The sequence below is a fragment of the Pipra filicauda genome, unplaced genomic scaffold, assembly GCF_003945595.2.
Source record: "Pipra filicauda isolate LSUMZ 115617 unplaced genomic scaffold, ASM394559v2 scaffold62_size3274119_pilon, whole genome shotgun sequence".
In the NCBI taxonomy this organism is placed as follows: Eukaryota; Metazoa; Chordata; class Aves; order Passeriformes; family Pipridae; genus Pipra; species Pipra filicauda.
Window position 1 is genome coordinate 3,198,456 of NW_024104787.1, and position 16,416 is coordinate 3,214,871.

At 38.0% G+C, this 16,416-nt stretch overlaps 2 protein-coding genes across 7 annotated transcripts in view; one reads left to right on the plus strand and one right to left on the minus strand.

Annotated features, from left to right (window-relative positions):
• Positions 1-14,415, plus strand: part of UBP1 (upstream binding protein 1) — a 35,400-nt gene extending 20,985 nt beyond the window's left edge. For 2 of the 4 annotated variants that reach the window (XM_027729221.2, XM_027729223.2), the window contains 8 exons: positions 5,674-5,777; positions 6,606-6,660; positions 6,850-6,943; positions 8,402-8,492; positions 9,128-9,237; positions 10,605-10,747; positions 11,323-11,374; positions 12,103-14,415. In XM_027729221.2, the coding sequence (XP_027585022.1) occupies positions 5,674-5,777; positions 6,606-6,660; positions 6,850-6,943; positions 8,402-8,492; positions 9,128-9,237; positions 10,605-10,747; positions 11,323-11,374; positions 12,103-12,140 (687 nt within the window). In that variant the 3' untranslated portion in view covers positions 12,141-14,415. The remainder of the gene's footprint in view (positions 1-5,673; positions 5,778-6,605; positions 6,661-6,849; positions 6,944-8,401; positions 8,493-9,127; positions 9,238-10,604; positions 10,748-11,322; positions 11,375-12,102) is intronic. The other 2 variants (XM_039388320.1, XM_039388319.1) reach the window with 2 other exon arrangements.
• FBXL2 (F-box and leucine rich repeat protein 2) overlaps positions 14,208-16,416 on the minus strand; it is a 51,594-nt gene continuing 49,385 nt past the window's right edge. For all 3 annotated transcript variants that reach the window (XM_027729226.2, XM_027729225.2, XM_027729228.2), the window contains one exon: positions 14,208-16,112. In XM_027729226.2, coding sequence (XP_027585027.1) covers positions 16,005-16,112 — 108 coding nt within the window. In that variant the 3' untranslated portion in view covers positions 14,208-16,004. The remainder of the gene's footprint in view (positions 16,113-16,416) is intronic.

Below are 16,416 nucleotides of genomic sequence, written 5' to 3' on the forward strand. Positions count from 1 at the left end.
TGTTCTGTATATGCAGTACAGTTGTGAAAGAGGGGCTTAGACACAAAAAGTGAAGGCCTGTTTCCAAACATCTAAGTATGAAAATTGACACTGTTTTACATATTATGTATGATGTATCTTTTTACTTCAGATGTCCCGGGAACTGTAGCTCCATTACAGAAAAACAGTATTGTTTGGATTGTGTTTTTCTTGATGCAGTCAGGAGTGCTGGCTGTTACTTAGCCAGTGGTGCTTCCTAGATGCCCAGAAATAGTTCTCTGTTACCTTTTCTTGAATTCTGCAAATTAATATGGATACAATCTATAGTTCTCTTCCTTTTTAAAGCTGTGTATTCTTATCTTATGCTTACACCTAACCTGTTATATAGGCTGTCTTTTTCATTCCTTTTTGCATCTCATTTTGTGTATTGTTTTTTTTTTATTCTGTCCCTCCAAGGTTCTGTTGTTTTATTTGTTGGATATTTCTATTTTTTTCTTTCTTTTTTTCTTCCTCACCCCTAAATGATTACTTCCAGATGAGTCATAATCAGATTTGGACAGATCAATTTCTCACTGTGTTTCCTTCAGAAAACATTGAATCTAATATGTTTTCTTTCCAATTTAATTTGGATGGGATTATAACACAATGCAAGGAGTTGAGTGAAGCTTCATTTCTGAACAGCCATTCAGCTCTTTCCTAAGAACCAGAGGGTTTTTTCTAATTACCATAACCCATCTTTTCTTTATCACTCATTTTCATGGCAGTGCCATCTAGGTATGCTTTTCCATGATTTCTCTTAATTCACCTGATGTATCAAAATTCAGTGCATTTATTGCAGTTTCTGCAGTGTTTATTTCAGTATTTTCCAAACAGACACATAGTTAAACTGCTTGTTAAGATTCTTTTTTCATGCTATGGAGCATTGACTTTCTCTGTAGATATATGTGCTGGTTTAAAAGTAAACCAGTGGGACAAATGAACCCAACTCGAGAGATTACAAGTCAGTTACAATTTACTAAAAAGGTTACAATAAATGCAATAATACAGAGAAAAACTGGTTTTAACCCCCAAAGACAGATGTATAACCCCGAACCCTGGGACAAGAACAGAACAGTGTGCATTAGCCCCTGTGCTGAGCACCACGTGGTCCCCCTGGGTGCAAAGTAAAAGGAAAGGAAACCTGTTGGTCCAGATGATGGTCGCAGTTCTGTTGAGTAATGATCACAGTCTTATCGAGAGTTGAAGTTCTGGTCCTCCTCTGGATCCAACGAGTGGTACCAGAAGTCCCAAAACCCCAAGATTATATATGCTCAGGTTCAGGTGGGAATGTCCAGTGCCTCCCCCAGGGTGGGGATTTTCACTCTGTGACTCTGTGAGTCAAAGGATATTTTTGGAGTCTTTGATAGTGTAGGTCATTGCAGCTGCCTATTATGCCAGTCCAGTATGGCCCATTAGCAAAGATGACCCCTCAGGCTGGGTATGAAGGTGCTAATGCCTCCCTGAGGTGTGAAAACAAAGAAACCCTCACAGAGTTTCTTTAACACCCAACTTGTAGCCTGAGGTGTCAGGGTGCCTTGGGCAGCTGCTGCAAATGATCCATTATTAACAGTCCATCAGAAATGACACAGAGGGTGTAGAATACACAGTTTTGGTTATACCCACATACTGATAAACTGGTCCCAGCCCCATAACTAGGACAATATAAAAGGCTACAAACTCAACACTTTTCTGGACTTCAGAGGGGGTGTTTATTTACAGATGACCTTCATTCAGGAACCATTTTATGAAGGAGGCACTTTGTGTTTCCTCTCTCCTAATATATAGAAGATAGTGGTTATGTGAGGAAGAAGAGAAAAAACCCCACCAGATTCTTTCTTTCTCCTGCTTTGAATTTGGAAAAATAGGCAAATTTGGATTGTGGTAGTTAGGTCTTTGCACTTTTTTCTGTCTGCAGTATCTTAGTTGATTTTTATATTCATGTCTAGTATATGTCATGAGCTAGAATATATAAACTACAATTTGACTAAACTTGGTCAAATGGTAATTTTTTGCAGATAGAGGTGCTTATAGAGCACATGGAAGTTAGAAGACTTCCTGGTATAGGCCTTGAAATCAATTAGTATATTAAGTTTTGGACATGAAATATTGGAGCAGAAGTTAAATATTTTCTGTAAGTGACTTAAATATAAAATCTTCTAGAGGCTACATGAAGCAGGAAGTGGAGCTGGAACAAAACTAATTTAGTAACATGAGCATAGTATTTATTCAATTTCAACATCTATACTTTGTGTAGCAGTATCAGCATACAGGATACATAATGTGGGTGACTTCACATTTTGGGAATAACTTCTGCACTCATAACAATTAAGTCTGTATGCACAGAAGTTTTTTGCTTTTGCTGGCAACTGTGTTGGTTTGGGGCAAACCCCCTGTATTTTATAGGTTTGTTGAAAAAGCTGTATACCATGTATGAGAAAATTGATGCTCTTTACTTTCTAAAGATGATTCTGTGTGCTCAAGTATAGTAAGTCTAACTTGGAGAACAAATTAGACTTACTGTATTTTGTTTTCATGCTTATTTGGCATTTGAATATAGTATAGAGTTCTTTGTCAAGGTTCAGTTTGAAAAAAAGGCATAAGTTTGGGCATATTCCAGTAGATTGGAAGTAGGAAGGGGAAGGACATTGAACAGTGGCTTAGAATTGCTTGAGATTTTGTAGTTCCTCAGAAGCTTGGAACGTTCTGAGTTTAGGTGCTATATATACTGAATCTGGAAAGTCATTCTGTCGTTCTTAGAAAGATTTGTTATCTTCTCTTTAAATCAGTAAAACCGTTGCTCAACACTTCATAACTTCATTCGTGGCCTATACAGAAGGCTGTTAAAGATTTGAAACAAAAATAGTTTTCTCCTTCTCATGAATTAATCCACATTTGGAAATCAGACAGTTTACGGAGTACAGTTGTATCAGTAGTATTGTATCAGTGTACTAGTAAAGGAGGGCAGTTAGTCTTGAGACCTCAAACACCTGATCTTTGGAAATTCAGCAGTGTATATTTTTTTGTGTATTGTAGGTAAAGGTATAATGCCAATCTTATTTCTGTTTTGTGATGACTTTTTACAGAGTTGAATGCTTCCTTGTGACAGAATGACATTTTTCTCCTGGTTTTGCGTTCACTGGCCAGGGACTTCAGTATTAGTATCATTATCTTACTTAATGTCCTTTGCTTAACTCAGTTTTGCCTTAGAAATAAGAGAAATATCCTGATTGATCAGAGGACAAGTCCGTGAAGTCCAGTGTTCTGTGCCCCACAGTGGGAATGGCAGGTGCTGTTTCAGGGAAGCCCTGCCACTTTCTCTGATCCATTCTCCTTATAACCACCCACCCCCCCTAGGATCCAGAATCATCATGCAGGATGTTAGAAAGCACGTCTGCTCAGTCTTTTTAGTGTTACTGGATTTGATGCCCAGGCATTTGCCTAATTGTCTTTCTGAACCTGTGGGTTTCTGAAGCGTAGGGCAGTTGTGCATGGAAGTGATTCCGAAAGCATAATTAGCTCAGCTTGGGTTAATTGCTGGAAGACTTTTTTGTTCCTTGAACCTTTCGGAATTAAGTATCTCAGTGTTCAAATACTCGTTTTTCCCTCCACAACCTGTAAGACAGAAGAAAGGAGAACGGAGCCAATAGACATGTTGCAGTAGTATATCACTTACTACTACTTTTTTTTTCTTTTTAACCAACTGATTCAGTCTCAGTGGATAGATAGTGATGTTTTTGCTGGAAGAGGAGACTAGGTAGGAAAATGTATTTATGGGAGAAGAGAGGCTACTTGCTTTGGGTTGGCATTCTGTTTCTCTAAATACTTAAAATTTGCTTCTTCCTGGATTTAAACCCAGAGTTCTGTTGTGAAGAACTTCAGCTGGTTTGAAGGACAGAAACATTACCTGCAGTACCTGCCTTGGGAAATGTCTCAAAAGACATTCTCTGGCACCAGTGCATTCTTTGCTGACCCTGAATTTAAATATATGGTGAATAGAATCTTGTAAGGGAATGGTGGCTAAGGATATAGAGCTTTCATCTGTGTGTCCACATAAACATCTCAGGTTAAAATATAGGGAGAGAATGTCAGAAAATTAAAGAATATTAATAGCTCTTTCAAAATATTTCAGAAGAACAAAGTTAACATTATTATGTTGAGCTTTTATTTTCAACTTATGGCTTTGGACCACATAATTAGGGAATGAAGGCCTCTTGTAACTACGCATGTGTTGTAATACATCATCTTTGATATTAACATAAAAAATGAGCTTGAGAAGAGAAACAACAGATGGGAATATACAGAATAGGAGGAAGAACATGTCATCCTACAGGTCATAGAGGAGCGTGCTTTGTGTGGGGGGCACTGTTTGTAGGCTGAAGGGTGGCTTTGCATAATCAAAGGCTGTGTATACAGTAGGTAGCAAAAATGCTGGTTTGAATCAAATCTCAGACAGATAAAGAATATTCCTAATTTTTAAGCTATTTGCATGCAAGACTTAGTTTTTTTAAATTCTGTGCACTGTGCTGGGGAACTTGCCATCTTAACTCTGACAGCTGAAGACTGGAGTGCAGCACAGAAATGTTGTTGCCTCTCTTAGAGAAGATGGCACCCGATTGGTGTTGCACTTGTTTACTGTTTACCCTGGATGGCAGAAAGATCTTTCAACACAAAGTTGTTGAAATAAGTTTGCATTGATGTTAGTTCATACTTATTCTCCTCCCTCCTCCTCTTCCCCGCTACAAGGCTATGATGTAACTCTGGAAATTCCTTACAAGGTATTTAGCTGGTGCATGATAAGCATATCAGAAATCTTTGTTCTTTTAACAGGCATGGTCTTAGCTTACCTCATCTTGGGCTACTTGCTTGTTTTAATCATGTCTTCGAAGATACCAAAATGTGGGTTTTGTTTTTCTTTAAAATACTGGATTTTCAATACTATCAGAAGCACTAAAGGTAGCCTTGTTTTGAAGGGTTTAATCATCATGATTTAAAAGAATACCCAAAAAAAGACTGACAGAATTTGACAGCTGGCTTATCTTATCCTTGTGATGACTTAAATTTGTGTAAAAACTTCTAGTTTACCAAGCAGTTCAGAGAAATCAGTCCATGTAAGTAAACATATTTTAGTCCTGCTGTAAATGAATAAAAATTTGAAATTAACAAAAATTTATACTGAAAATTCCACGTGTATTTAATTGCTCTCAAGGCAGGTACATTTATCCACAAGATAAAGTCTAGCTTCATAGCTTTACTTACTATTACTGAGCACCTATTGTCGTGTCCTGATACCTGCAGTTTAAACAGCCCTTTCATCCCGCAGGATGAAAGAAGTTTTTTTCCAGCAGATGGCTGGGGGTTGGTTGGCTTTGTTTTAGACTGAATAATCTGTACAGGTCAATTGTCAGTTTCACAAATAATACCCTAATTTTTTTAAACAGAAGACAGTATAACTAGGAGTCTTCATGAAAGAACAAGATAGAACTGATTTTTACCTGGAATATCTGCATGTAATGTGTGGGATAGAGGGAATCTCGATTTGGAATTGCAAATCAGAATACTCTGTGGATAAAATCCTGGCTTTAAATGAAACAAGTGTGCATCAGAGTAAAGAATGTATTGTCAAGAGAAACTCAAGTTTTAATTCTTTATCTTCAGTGCTCACCGTGGCCTGATACTCCTACAACATTTGTAAACAACAGTCCTACTCCTGCTCCAACTTTTACCTCTGCTCAGCATAATACCTACAGTGTCCCAGACAGGTAGGTTTCTATTTTGTACCCCAGTTAAAGATAGCATTTTAAAATCAGGCTTATTCAAAAGTGTTTTCTGAGTAAATGCAACTATGTTCTGGTTCCATGGGGAGTTGAGAGATCATTTTGACCTATATATTCATTCTTTAGTATGATACTTGTATCATTTGGTTCAATTATAAGGTTATTACTTCTGCATCACCATTTTTGTTTCTTCCTATATGTTTTTAAAAACAACTTCTTGTCCTTTGTCATATAGCAAATACTTTACCTTTTAACTAATTTAGTTCTTGCCTATGGAAACCATTTTTAGCTTTTTTCATTAAGAACAGTTCATTCCCCTCATACACAGTTAATATAATCTGTACGAAAAAAACCCCAGCAATTCACAAGCATTTCAACAAAGATTGAATTGGTAACATTTTATATTGAGTCATTAGTTAAACTACTATAACCAAATTTGCATTTGATCCAAAAATTATTTACAGTGGTATTGTCTGGTCTGTTTACTGGGTTTCGTCTGCCTTGTATTTTACTAATTCTTCCTCAGTCACCCTTCTAAGGCAGTGAAGTGGCCATGTAACCTCCCTTGAGTGTTGGTAAATCTGCTTCTCCAGTACATAAAGGATATATAAAATAGGAACCAGATCACTTCCATATTGAAGTGGGATGATCTTTCTCTTGAGTTTAACAAGTTTCAATCTACATGGTGTTTAATATGTCTTTCACCTGTGATATTTATTGTTTTGGGAATCTCAAGTTATTTTTCAACAACGCTTAAATATTTTGGTTCATAAAATTCTAGTAATACTTTTCTTTTTGTTTTTTAATCTGTAGCAATTCTTCCTCCCCAAATCATCAAGGAGATGGAACCTCTCAAGGATCAGGAGATGTGAGTGTTTGCTTTCTGATACTGATCATGGCTATATTTGTATAGTTGTATCAGAACACTTGATTTATACTCAATATTAATAGGTACTGAGGAAGCGTTTAACTGAGGGAAATTTTTTAGTGGCTTGGGGTCTGTTGGTTTTGGTTTTTTTAGTATCCAAGTTATCATATTCAATCTTGTTTCTTACAGCAGCTTCATCCTTCGGCCACAATCCAGGAAACTCAGCAATGGTTGCTCAAGAATAGGTTCTCAACCTATACAAGGCTTTTTTCAAATTTCTCAGGTATCTGTAGTTTACTTTTTTCTTTCTTGGTGTCAATGAGCAAGTTCTGTGTTGGAAAATAATTCTCTAAGAACAATATGGTATACATATTTATTTACTGATTTGCTTATTAAATAGCAATGCAGTTTCCACTTGTGTTTCTGGACACAAGACATGGCAATAGATGCACTGTGTGGGGCTGTGTTTTGTTGTTTGCTTCTTCGGTCTTGCATGTAATTGTGCAAAGGGTGGGATGACACTACACACCATAAATAAAATTCATTTTCTGTTTTCTTTGGAGACACATGATGAATGATGCCAGCTCTCTGCCTCTTGCCTTAGCTCATGCTTCAGTCAGGATTCCCTTTGTACCAGACTTTTTCCCTGGTCAAGGGAAGGTTTATTCTTCTGCTACTGGTTAGTTTTTGATCTGTGCTTCTTGTATTATGGTTGCTAAGCTTTTTCAATAAACTTCAGTACCAAATTCTGACCAAGGCTCTTGGAAAACTTTTCTTCTTCATCATTATTATCATAATAAAAGTCAAATACTAGCTGGCTGGTTTTTCTTTGAAGCAAGAGTATGTGGCTTTTATTATACTACTTCAGGTGTGGGCATTTTTTGATTACAGTATTTAAGGGCCATGATAAATTATTTGTGCTGGCTTTTACCTGTGCATTCCTAGATAGTTTGTGGAGTATTTTCACAAATAAAGATATTTTTTTTTCCTGTTTTCCCACTCATCTATTACAGTGACTGATTTTTCAGATGGTTGATTTCTTCATTGACACCTATGTTGCTTCTCAGAAGAAACTTCCATTTTGTTTTTAGATCTCCTTAGTATCTCTGAGGCTTCCTTTTCTAAAGTAAATCTTCAGGGAAGCAGTTGTTTTCACAGATCATTAATTTGCAGCATCTTTAAAAAAAAAAAAAAAAAAAAAAGCTGATTTTGGATGGAAGTATCCCACAGCCTGGACTTGCCCCAAGTTGCTGATGTACTGATTTGTCCACACTGCTTTAGTTATGCTTTTAGCAGCATTACGTGAGTGCATTGTTATAACTTAAGTGCACAGAGGACATGAGGAATGAGTTGAGTGCCTGGGATAATTCACTGAGTGAAAAGCCATCGAATATCTTTGCTCTGTATTTTGCATGTGTTCAAAACACACTAAGCTGGGTGCCAGCAAAAACCATTGTTTGTCTACAGAACAGTCGTCTGTCTCTACAGAAATTGTGTGCCTTGCAGACTCGTACTGTTTCAAAGAAGTGAACACTATAAAGTGTAACTATCCAACCTCTGGAAAACAGGTCAATGTTATTTAGCACTCACTAGTGCCTATTCTGAATTTTACTTAGGCCTGTTTGCTAGATGCCATTTTTATCATGGTGAAGTTTGTTGTCATTGGTTGAAATGAACGTAAATTTATTTTAAAAAATGTTTTTATGCAAAATAATCATTAAATCCTCATGTATTTCTCCAGGTGCTGATTTATTAAAGCTGACAAGAGAAGATCTGGTACAAATCTGTGGTCCAGCTGATGGAATTCGGCTGTATAATGCACTGAAATCCAGGTAATAGGCTGATGGTGAGGTTGTTGGGTGGTGTTCTGTCATTTCCTACAGACGGGGAATTCCAGAATTGGGAGAGTTGGGAAGTTAGTTCAGGATGGACCTTGATGCCTGTGTGAGCTGCCTCAGGAACTGGCAGCAAGACGTTTAAAAATTACCTCCTATGTACGCCTCCAGGGCAGAGCCAGGAGAGATGCAGGTGGGCCCTGCCGATTTCCTGATACAGATGGATTTGTTGCCAAGACACAAAACTTGTCGTTCAGGGGAGCTTAGAACAACCTGAGGCTTTTTGAGGTTACAGGCATTGAGTGCTAACACAGACAGCATCCCAGGTGGTGTGTCTGATTCTGTCTGAAATGGGTACTTCTTACTGTTGACCTTTTTAGCAGAATGCTTGTTGTTGCTCAGTAGTTGTGTTCCAGAATTACAACAAGCAGCATCCTGATGAACTCTTAATTGACTGAAATGTTGTTTAAATGCAGAAGCATCTGAGAGACCACTTATCTTTATATTAATTTAATTTTTTGGGGTCAGTGAAAGAAAACATGTCGAGTGTACTGTTAGCATAACAAATCTATCAGTTTCTGTATTTCCAGGGCACGTAGGCTTTTCTCTGACCTGATTTCCTTGAACTGCAGGTCTATTAGGCCCCGTTTAACAATCTACGTGTGTCAGGAGCCATTACGGAGCATACAACTGGAAAGACAAGATACAGGCAATGGTGAGAGCAGCAACGGTGCAATATACGGTACGGTGCACAGCGGTCTCTCTGCACACCATTCCCTGTCTTAGAGGTCTAAAACAAGATAGATGGGAAGGAAAAAAGCACTGAAGAGGCTGAGTTTCTGTTTCTGGTGTACAGAGAAACCATAGGAAGTTGTATTCACAGCAGTAGTGCTGCTTTAACACTGCACGGGATGAACAGAACCTAAAACCTCTCAAGGTTAAATGATTGGGGTTTTTTCAGTCCATTGATAGAACTAACCAGTTACATGGTAATTACTTAAGGAGCTCTCTAGCTGTGCCTGTTGTTACAGACAAGGTATCTACCATATAAATGTAAAAGCTAAGTGCAAATAAAACACTTAAATTCTTTCCCATTTTCTGTTAAGAGTTTGCTGTCATTTTCTGTGCAGCTGCAGAAAAACTGTAGAGCCTGGGCAAGGAAAATCAGCCAAGCAAGTGTATGGGCTCCTGATTTTAGTATTATTTTTCTGAAACATAGCTGTTGTTTCAACACAGATGGGAACTTAAAATTCATGTCAATCTTAAAAGAATGGAGCTCTTTGAAATAATTTTCTTGCTCTTGGCTTTGAGAGAAGAGACCTCTCTTCCCCAGCTGAAATCTGTACAGGCTGTTGCTGCAACAGTGCTTGTGTATTTTCCATGCAAGAATTGAGGTGGAGGAGGATCTGTAAATAGAATACTGCTGCTGTCAAAAACGTATTTTCCCCCAGTTATCTTCAGTCCTTGCTTTGGGGCAGAAGCATGTGCAAACATGGAGCTGCCCAGGGTTTCAAACACTATTTAATAAAGCTACAGAACTGTAAATAAAGCACCAAACTGAACAGTTGCTTTGTCTTACTGTTTGTTTGCTGTGCTGTATTTTCCCCTGCCAGCCTTCAGCTCTGAGGTGATCTGTAGGAAGTTTATTCAGACAGTTGCAAAAGCCTTTCCTTACCAAAACCCAAAAATCTATATCCCCGTTCAAAGCAACAGCATAGACATGTAAGTCAAATGTATTGTATTACCCGATTCTTTTGAGACTGCCCAAAACTACTTCCAAAGCCATCTTTAAGTGACTCTCTAAAAATCCATTTAAGTCTGTTTGACAAGCCTTTTTGTGCAGGATACAGGAAAAAATGGGGAAGTTGCGTTCAGTCTCAGAGCAAACAGAAACCTCTCCCTTGTAAGAGTTGTGCTTATGACTTTTCCTTGAAAGAAAAGTCAGAGCAGTTCATACTTCTTAGTGACAACAGGAGGAGGGTAAACTACACATTTTTAGCTTTTAAAACTTTTTAAAGCCTGGTGTGTAAAGAGATTCAGATTTCTTTTCATATAGTTACTCGTTATCCGTTAGTACCATGCTTATGTAAATGCTTTTTTTTCTTGTAGTTTATCACGCAATCTACTTAGAGGAGATGGCAGCCTCAGAAGTCACACGCAAGCTTGCTTTGGCATTTAATATTCCTTTGCATCAGATCAACCAGGTTTACAGACAGGGTCCCACAGGCATCCACATTCTTGTTAGTGATCAGGTAATGGAAATTTTATTTTCTTGGCATTTATTTATGAATTACAGTGGAAGATTTTCTTGTGCTTGCTTATTTACTACTGTTTTTTTCTGTTTGATAATGCAGCCTAGTATTTTCTGATATTTTAGAATATATTTTCCTTTGCATTGAAACAAGCAGAAGGATTCTTTCAATGACACTCTTCGTCTACCTGATTAAATTGAGACTATGATGAGAGAGGCAACTAGTCTGTATAGGTCTATATAGTTCATCTATATAAATGCTGCAGTAATTACTTAGTATGTATTTATTTTGATCATGCCCAAAGGCAGGGAGCATTTCAATACTGCTGAATTCGGCTTATTCAGGTGTCTGCTACACAGACTTGGAGTTCCCAAACCACAGCCAGCAGTAATGGGCTCCCAACTGGTTACATGAGTAATAAGCAGTGGATTTTAATTTGGTATATATATTGTGTCCCTTCAAGAAAACAAAAAATATGGAATTGCTTATAAAAGGCTGTGTTTAGTACCTGATTTGGTGTTTTTTTGGCATCGGTCTTATTCAGGAGGGTTTTGAAACTTTTTTTCTTTTTGCAGATGGTTCAGAACTTTCAAGATGAGAGTTGTTTCTTATTCACCACAATAAAAGGTACGTTGTCTTTTCTGACAGTCTAGAACTTAATTGTTTATTCCACCAAGGAGCCTTCTTTAGAGAAAAAAAAGAAAAAAACCTGTACACATAGTGGCAGAAAATAACCAAGTTCTTCCTGTCTTGGTCAGAACTTTCAGCCTTTGTGTAGCACCTCAGTCATTTCTCCAAGGTTTCCCGTTCAGCGCCAGTGCAGCATTTGGTAACAAATCTCATACAAAACTCAGTCAGCCATCACAGTGCTTGCTGCTGATAATTGTTGAGAATGGTGATGTTTCAAAATAATTTAAAATCCTGGCAGTAGTACTTCTGAAGTTCAGAAACTGAATGTTAACTGAGTCATGAGAGTCAGCAGAACAGAGTACAATGTTCTGTTCTTTCATTACTAGTCAATAATCATCTTCCGTGGGTTGGTGCAGAATCCCACAGTTCCTTAGGAGTCCAGTTTATTTCTGGTGAAAGGTGCCAGCAAATGGCTGTAATCAGTGGACAAGTTTGACTCTCTGCAGACTTTACCTACAGAAACTGTCCCAACTTTGAAGATCCAATTACAAATCATTAAGCATAACATCTTTGCTTAGCACAAGCAGAAAATTTTTAAAAGCTATGTTTTTGCTGTGGATGGGCTGTACTTTTAAAACCAAGTCCATACTTTGGTGTTTTGGTGCCTTGGCTCATATTTTTATGATTCTGTTTAAGAAAGATTGACACTTTTATTCTTTTTTCAGCTGAAAATGGTGAAGGCTTCCACATAATTCTGAAGTGACGTCACACAATTGCTACACTGATACTCCAACGCAGAATGAAGTCCTGCCTAAAGATTATGAAGATCATCCAAAACCTTAGGATCTAACTTCACTGTATAAGATGTTTCATATTGAAAACACAAAATGACCTTTCTAATGAGCTGTTTGATAGGTGAACTTTCTTATCACTGCCATAGCTAAGTGTCCTCATGAGAGGTATAATGCCATGACAGCTTACGTACAGGCATGGAAGACAATGTAAGCAAAGGTGCTTGCCCTTTACTGAAATAAGGCAAATTATGGCCAGTAGATACAGTTCATAGAAGCAGAGCAGTGTTGCTTTTCTATTATCTGTATCCAGTTGGAGATGAATGTAAACTTATTTGGGGGCATTTACCTTTCTGTGCCAGTTTGTCTATTACGTGCTTGTACCTTACGCTGGTTTTATTTTTTGATGTTAGCAGAGCACATGCTAATCTGTGTGGAGATGAGTAGTTAAGGTGATAGTGATCAGGTTGTCAGGTCTTTGAGAGTAAAGCTGTCAAAACAGCTTCCCGTGTAAATTGTGTATAAGAGTGTATGTAAGAAGTGTAAATGCCAGAAAAGGGCTTTTAAGAAGCCCTAGACAGATGCAATATATGCATGCAGCAAACTGCATTATCAATAGTACCTTATTGGAGGGTACCAAGTAATTGTGTTTTGCTTTAATGAATTTAATGGAAAAGAATTGCCTATGCATCCTTTATGTTTAGTTTCGTAGGTTCTCTGCGGAGCACTGCTGCAGTTTAACTCTTAGCTTGTAAAATTGTGAGTTTTAAAAATACAGCAGTGAGAGGTGGGGTTTTCTGACTTAGTGGAATTATGCTGATGAGGGAAGATGACCCACTGGCACCACAGGGCTGTCATAGCTTTCAGCAACATCGAATAAATTGCTTAAGAAACACTAAATACACACCCTGTAAGTCTCCTTCCCAGCAGTGAACGCCCTGCTGGAGTTGCTATTACGGACAAACATCTTCTTACCTTTTCTGTTGACCTTTCTCTGCCCTCCAGTCCATACTGTACACCTGCTACAGTGCCTCTTCCATATGACCAAATACTCACTTTTTTCTCTGAAACAGGCAATGTGCTTTTTCGGTATTTTGGATATTTCTTGTACTGTCATGGCACAGCATTTCCTAGGGTAACATTAAGTTTCAACTGGTTAGGTACTTAAAGGGGAATATTTCCAAATGTATTGGGTGACAGTTTCAGAGCTGTCATTTTGTGCCTTTGGAAAGTTCCACCTTGATCTCTGGCTAAAAGCTTGGGAATAGTTTTGCTTTTTATGCTGCAGTGTTCCATGTAAGCAACTACTACAGCATGTAAAAAAGCAACTTTGATTTTTTTTTTTCACTTCCCCTTTCATAACTGGCATAAGTGCTTAGCAGAAAAGCTTCTGAAAGCTGTAGCATTTTGAAAACTTAAATTCATCAAACCTAGAGGGTTTTTTCCTGTTTTTGTTTTTTTTTTTTTTTTTTTTTTTCTGCACTGAAAGTAAAATTTTATGTACTTACTTAAACATTTCTGACTATGAGTTGTTCATCTTTGGGTATTGTTTGGTCCTAGTATTTTCTTGAACTGACACTTGTGTCTTTTTAGTTCACACCACATTCAAATCCAAATGTTTTATAAAAGTGGAAATATCCTTGATTGGAAAGTATCCAAATATCTAATTTTAAAAAATCTTGAAAGTTGTACAGTAGTTTGTCCAGAGCTCACTTGAAATTGGAATTAAATTATGGCACCAGCAAATTGCTTTTGTTTTTTAATAAGATGTACACATTTCAATTTAAGTATAATAAATGTTTTTCAATAATTTTGTAAATGTGCTTTTCTTTTTACTTTTTTCCCCCCCTCACATGCATTACAGACATGTCCACTGTTAGGACTCAGATTACTTGCAAGATCTGCTTTGGCACTAATGGTATGTAAAGGCAAGGAAGGGAAGTAAACAAGCTCTGTAGTGTGTCCCACACCCAGCACAGTCACACAGATCTTCTGCTTCCAGTAGCAATCTTGGGTAGATTTGAAATAATTGCAACAAATTCAAGTTTGACATCAGCTGATTGTTTATTTAAGTGTCCTATATCTGAGTAGGTTCCATTTGTTTTTGTACATCTTTAATGCAATGGACTTTTACAAGGTTCATTATGTTCTTAGAAAAAAATGAGCCAACAAAAGGCAACACATCTTGACATATTGGTACCAATGACTTTCCTGGTACAGTTGAAAATAAAATCTCCTTAAAACTCTCTTATTACAATAGCAGTGTCTTCATGGAACTCTAGGTGTACGATTGTAACAGCACTCCACTACTGTGCAAAAGAAGCCCAGATTGGCTTACTTTGGAGTAGTAAAGAAATCCATGTACTGTACTCTAAGCTATAATTTAACCCCGAAGTTGAGGTCTTAATTTACTGTCCCCATCCTCTGTGAATCATGAATGCAACCTGGCTATTGCTATCCATAGAAGTCTCATGTTCACACTCCTTTTTAGAAGTAGCTTAAAATTTGGTGGGGAGGGGGGAAATTGCATTACTATCCAGTAGTAGCTTTTCCAACTGCTTTTGAATTTTCAGTAAACACAGGCCATGAACTCTTAAAACATACACACACACAATCAAACTTACACAAAAAAAGCTTTCTGAACTGTCAAGTAGTTTCTCTCAGATAATTAAGTTGCTTAATATAAAAAAGTTTATCTAATCCTCTAGCATTGAAAAACTAAGGATGAAAGCATGGCCTTAAGAGTTAATACATAGATTTCATCATTATTATTACCATTCAGAAGTTGACAGCTTCTTACCCCAAACATGAAGAGTTGGGCTTTTACATTTGAAAACCACAGGTTTGGTTTGTTTCAACTCCTGCCTACAGAGTTTGTCCTATGCTTGTCCCTAAAATGGATGGGACAAACAGCTTGAATTCCTTGCTCCATTGTATTTCCTGTAGCTGAACCTGGTTTCCATTCTTCATCTGTAGAACAGCACGTATAATACATCCCTTTCCTTACCAACCACAGAGGTAACTGAGGACACACAGGAATGGCGTTACAGTCAGCACCATGTATGGTTGTGGCAGCCAGTTACAGTAGAGTGCACAAGCTCTACCACAGTGGATTTCTTACTCCTGTTAAAGGCCGATGGCTTTGGGCATAAACGTGCGTTTGGTGACGGGCAAGCTTTGTACGAGCATAGTTCAACTGAACCAAGTCCAAAAACTTGGGAAGTATTTCTATTTATGTAGTTATCTTGAGGTACTATCTTACCTTTTGACATTACCTATTATGTCCTGTTATGTAATTAAATATGAAGCTGAATCATGAAAAAGAATAAGCTGCTGTTTCACTGTAAGAGCTTACGATTGCTTTGCATTTTTTTGGTCAACATCTGCTAAAGCTGATTTGTCCTTACACCTGATATTTAATCTGTCGTGTATGTTACAGAACAGCAGGTTCAGTTCCTTGGTGTGACGGACTCGAGCCCCACGTTAAGTTCGAACTTCACATGGAGTAGCGCTTACAAATGCAAATTAACTTCCAAGTTTAGTGACCTTTCACCAGGTGGCTGCTATGCTGCAATGCCCACACGTTTTACACAGTACTGCAGTTCTCATGCCAACAGAAGGAAGGAGTTACTAATACAAACCAAAGCATCACCAACTTAATCCACAGCTGCACATTACGTTAAGATTTTTACCTGGAAAAAAAAAAATGCTTTTCTTGTCACAAAACTGGATGACCAAACACCACCATTAGGACTGTCAGGAAACCGCCTCCTTCCGCTGACTTGCAGTCCCTTTCTTCAACAACGACAGAATTTTCTGTGTGGTTGCACTTACTGTCAAAGAATAATACAGCATCTGCAGAGGCGCTGTCCGCTCCCTCCGACCGAGGGAGGGGGAGTTACTGGAGCAAAGTAAGCATGAACTTTCACGTGAGGTAGATGAGCCTGCGGGTGAAAAGTCTGCATTATAATGGCAGAGAAAGAAACATAACTAAAAAGAGAAAAGTGAAGAGAAGCAGTATACCTCAACTGCTGCCAACAAGTACTCTCTCATGAAGGTGGGTTAGCTAAGAAGAAAGCATCTATACACTGGATGGTAGCCAAGCAGTCTCCTCCTGACATGTAATTCCTCACGTCCCATCCAGCTAAGGCACACTAATGTCTGGACATTCAACTTGCACAGAGCTCCCACTGGTTACCCAACAAAGCACTAATCAGCCCAGACAGCTCTCCATCAGGAGAGGCACGT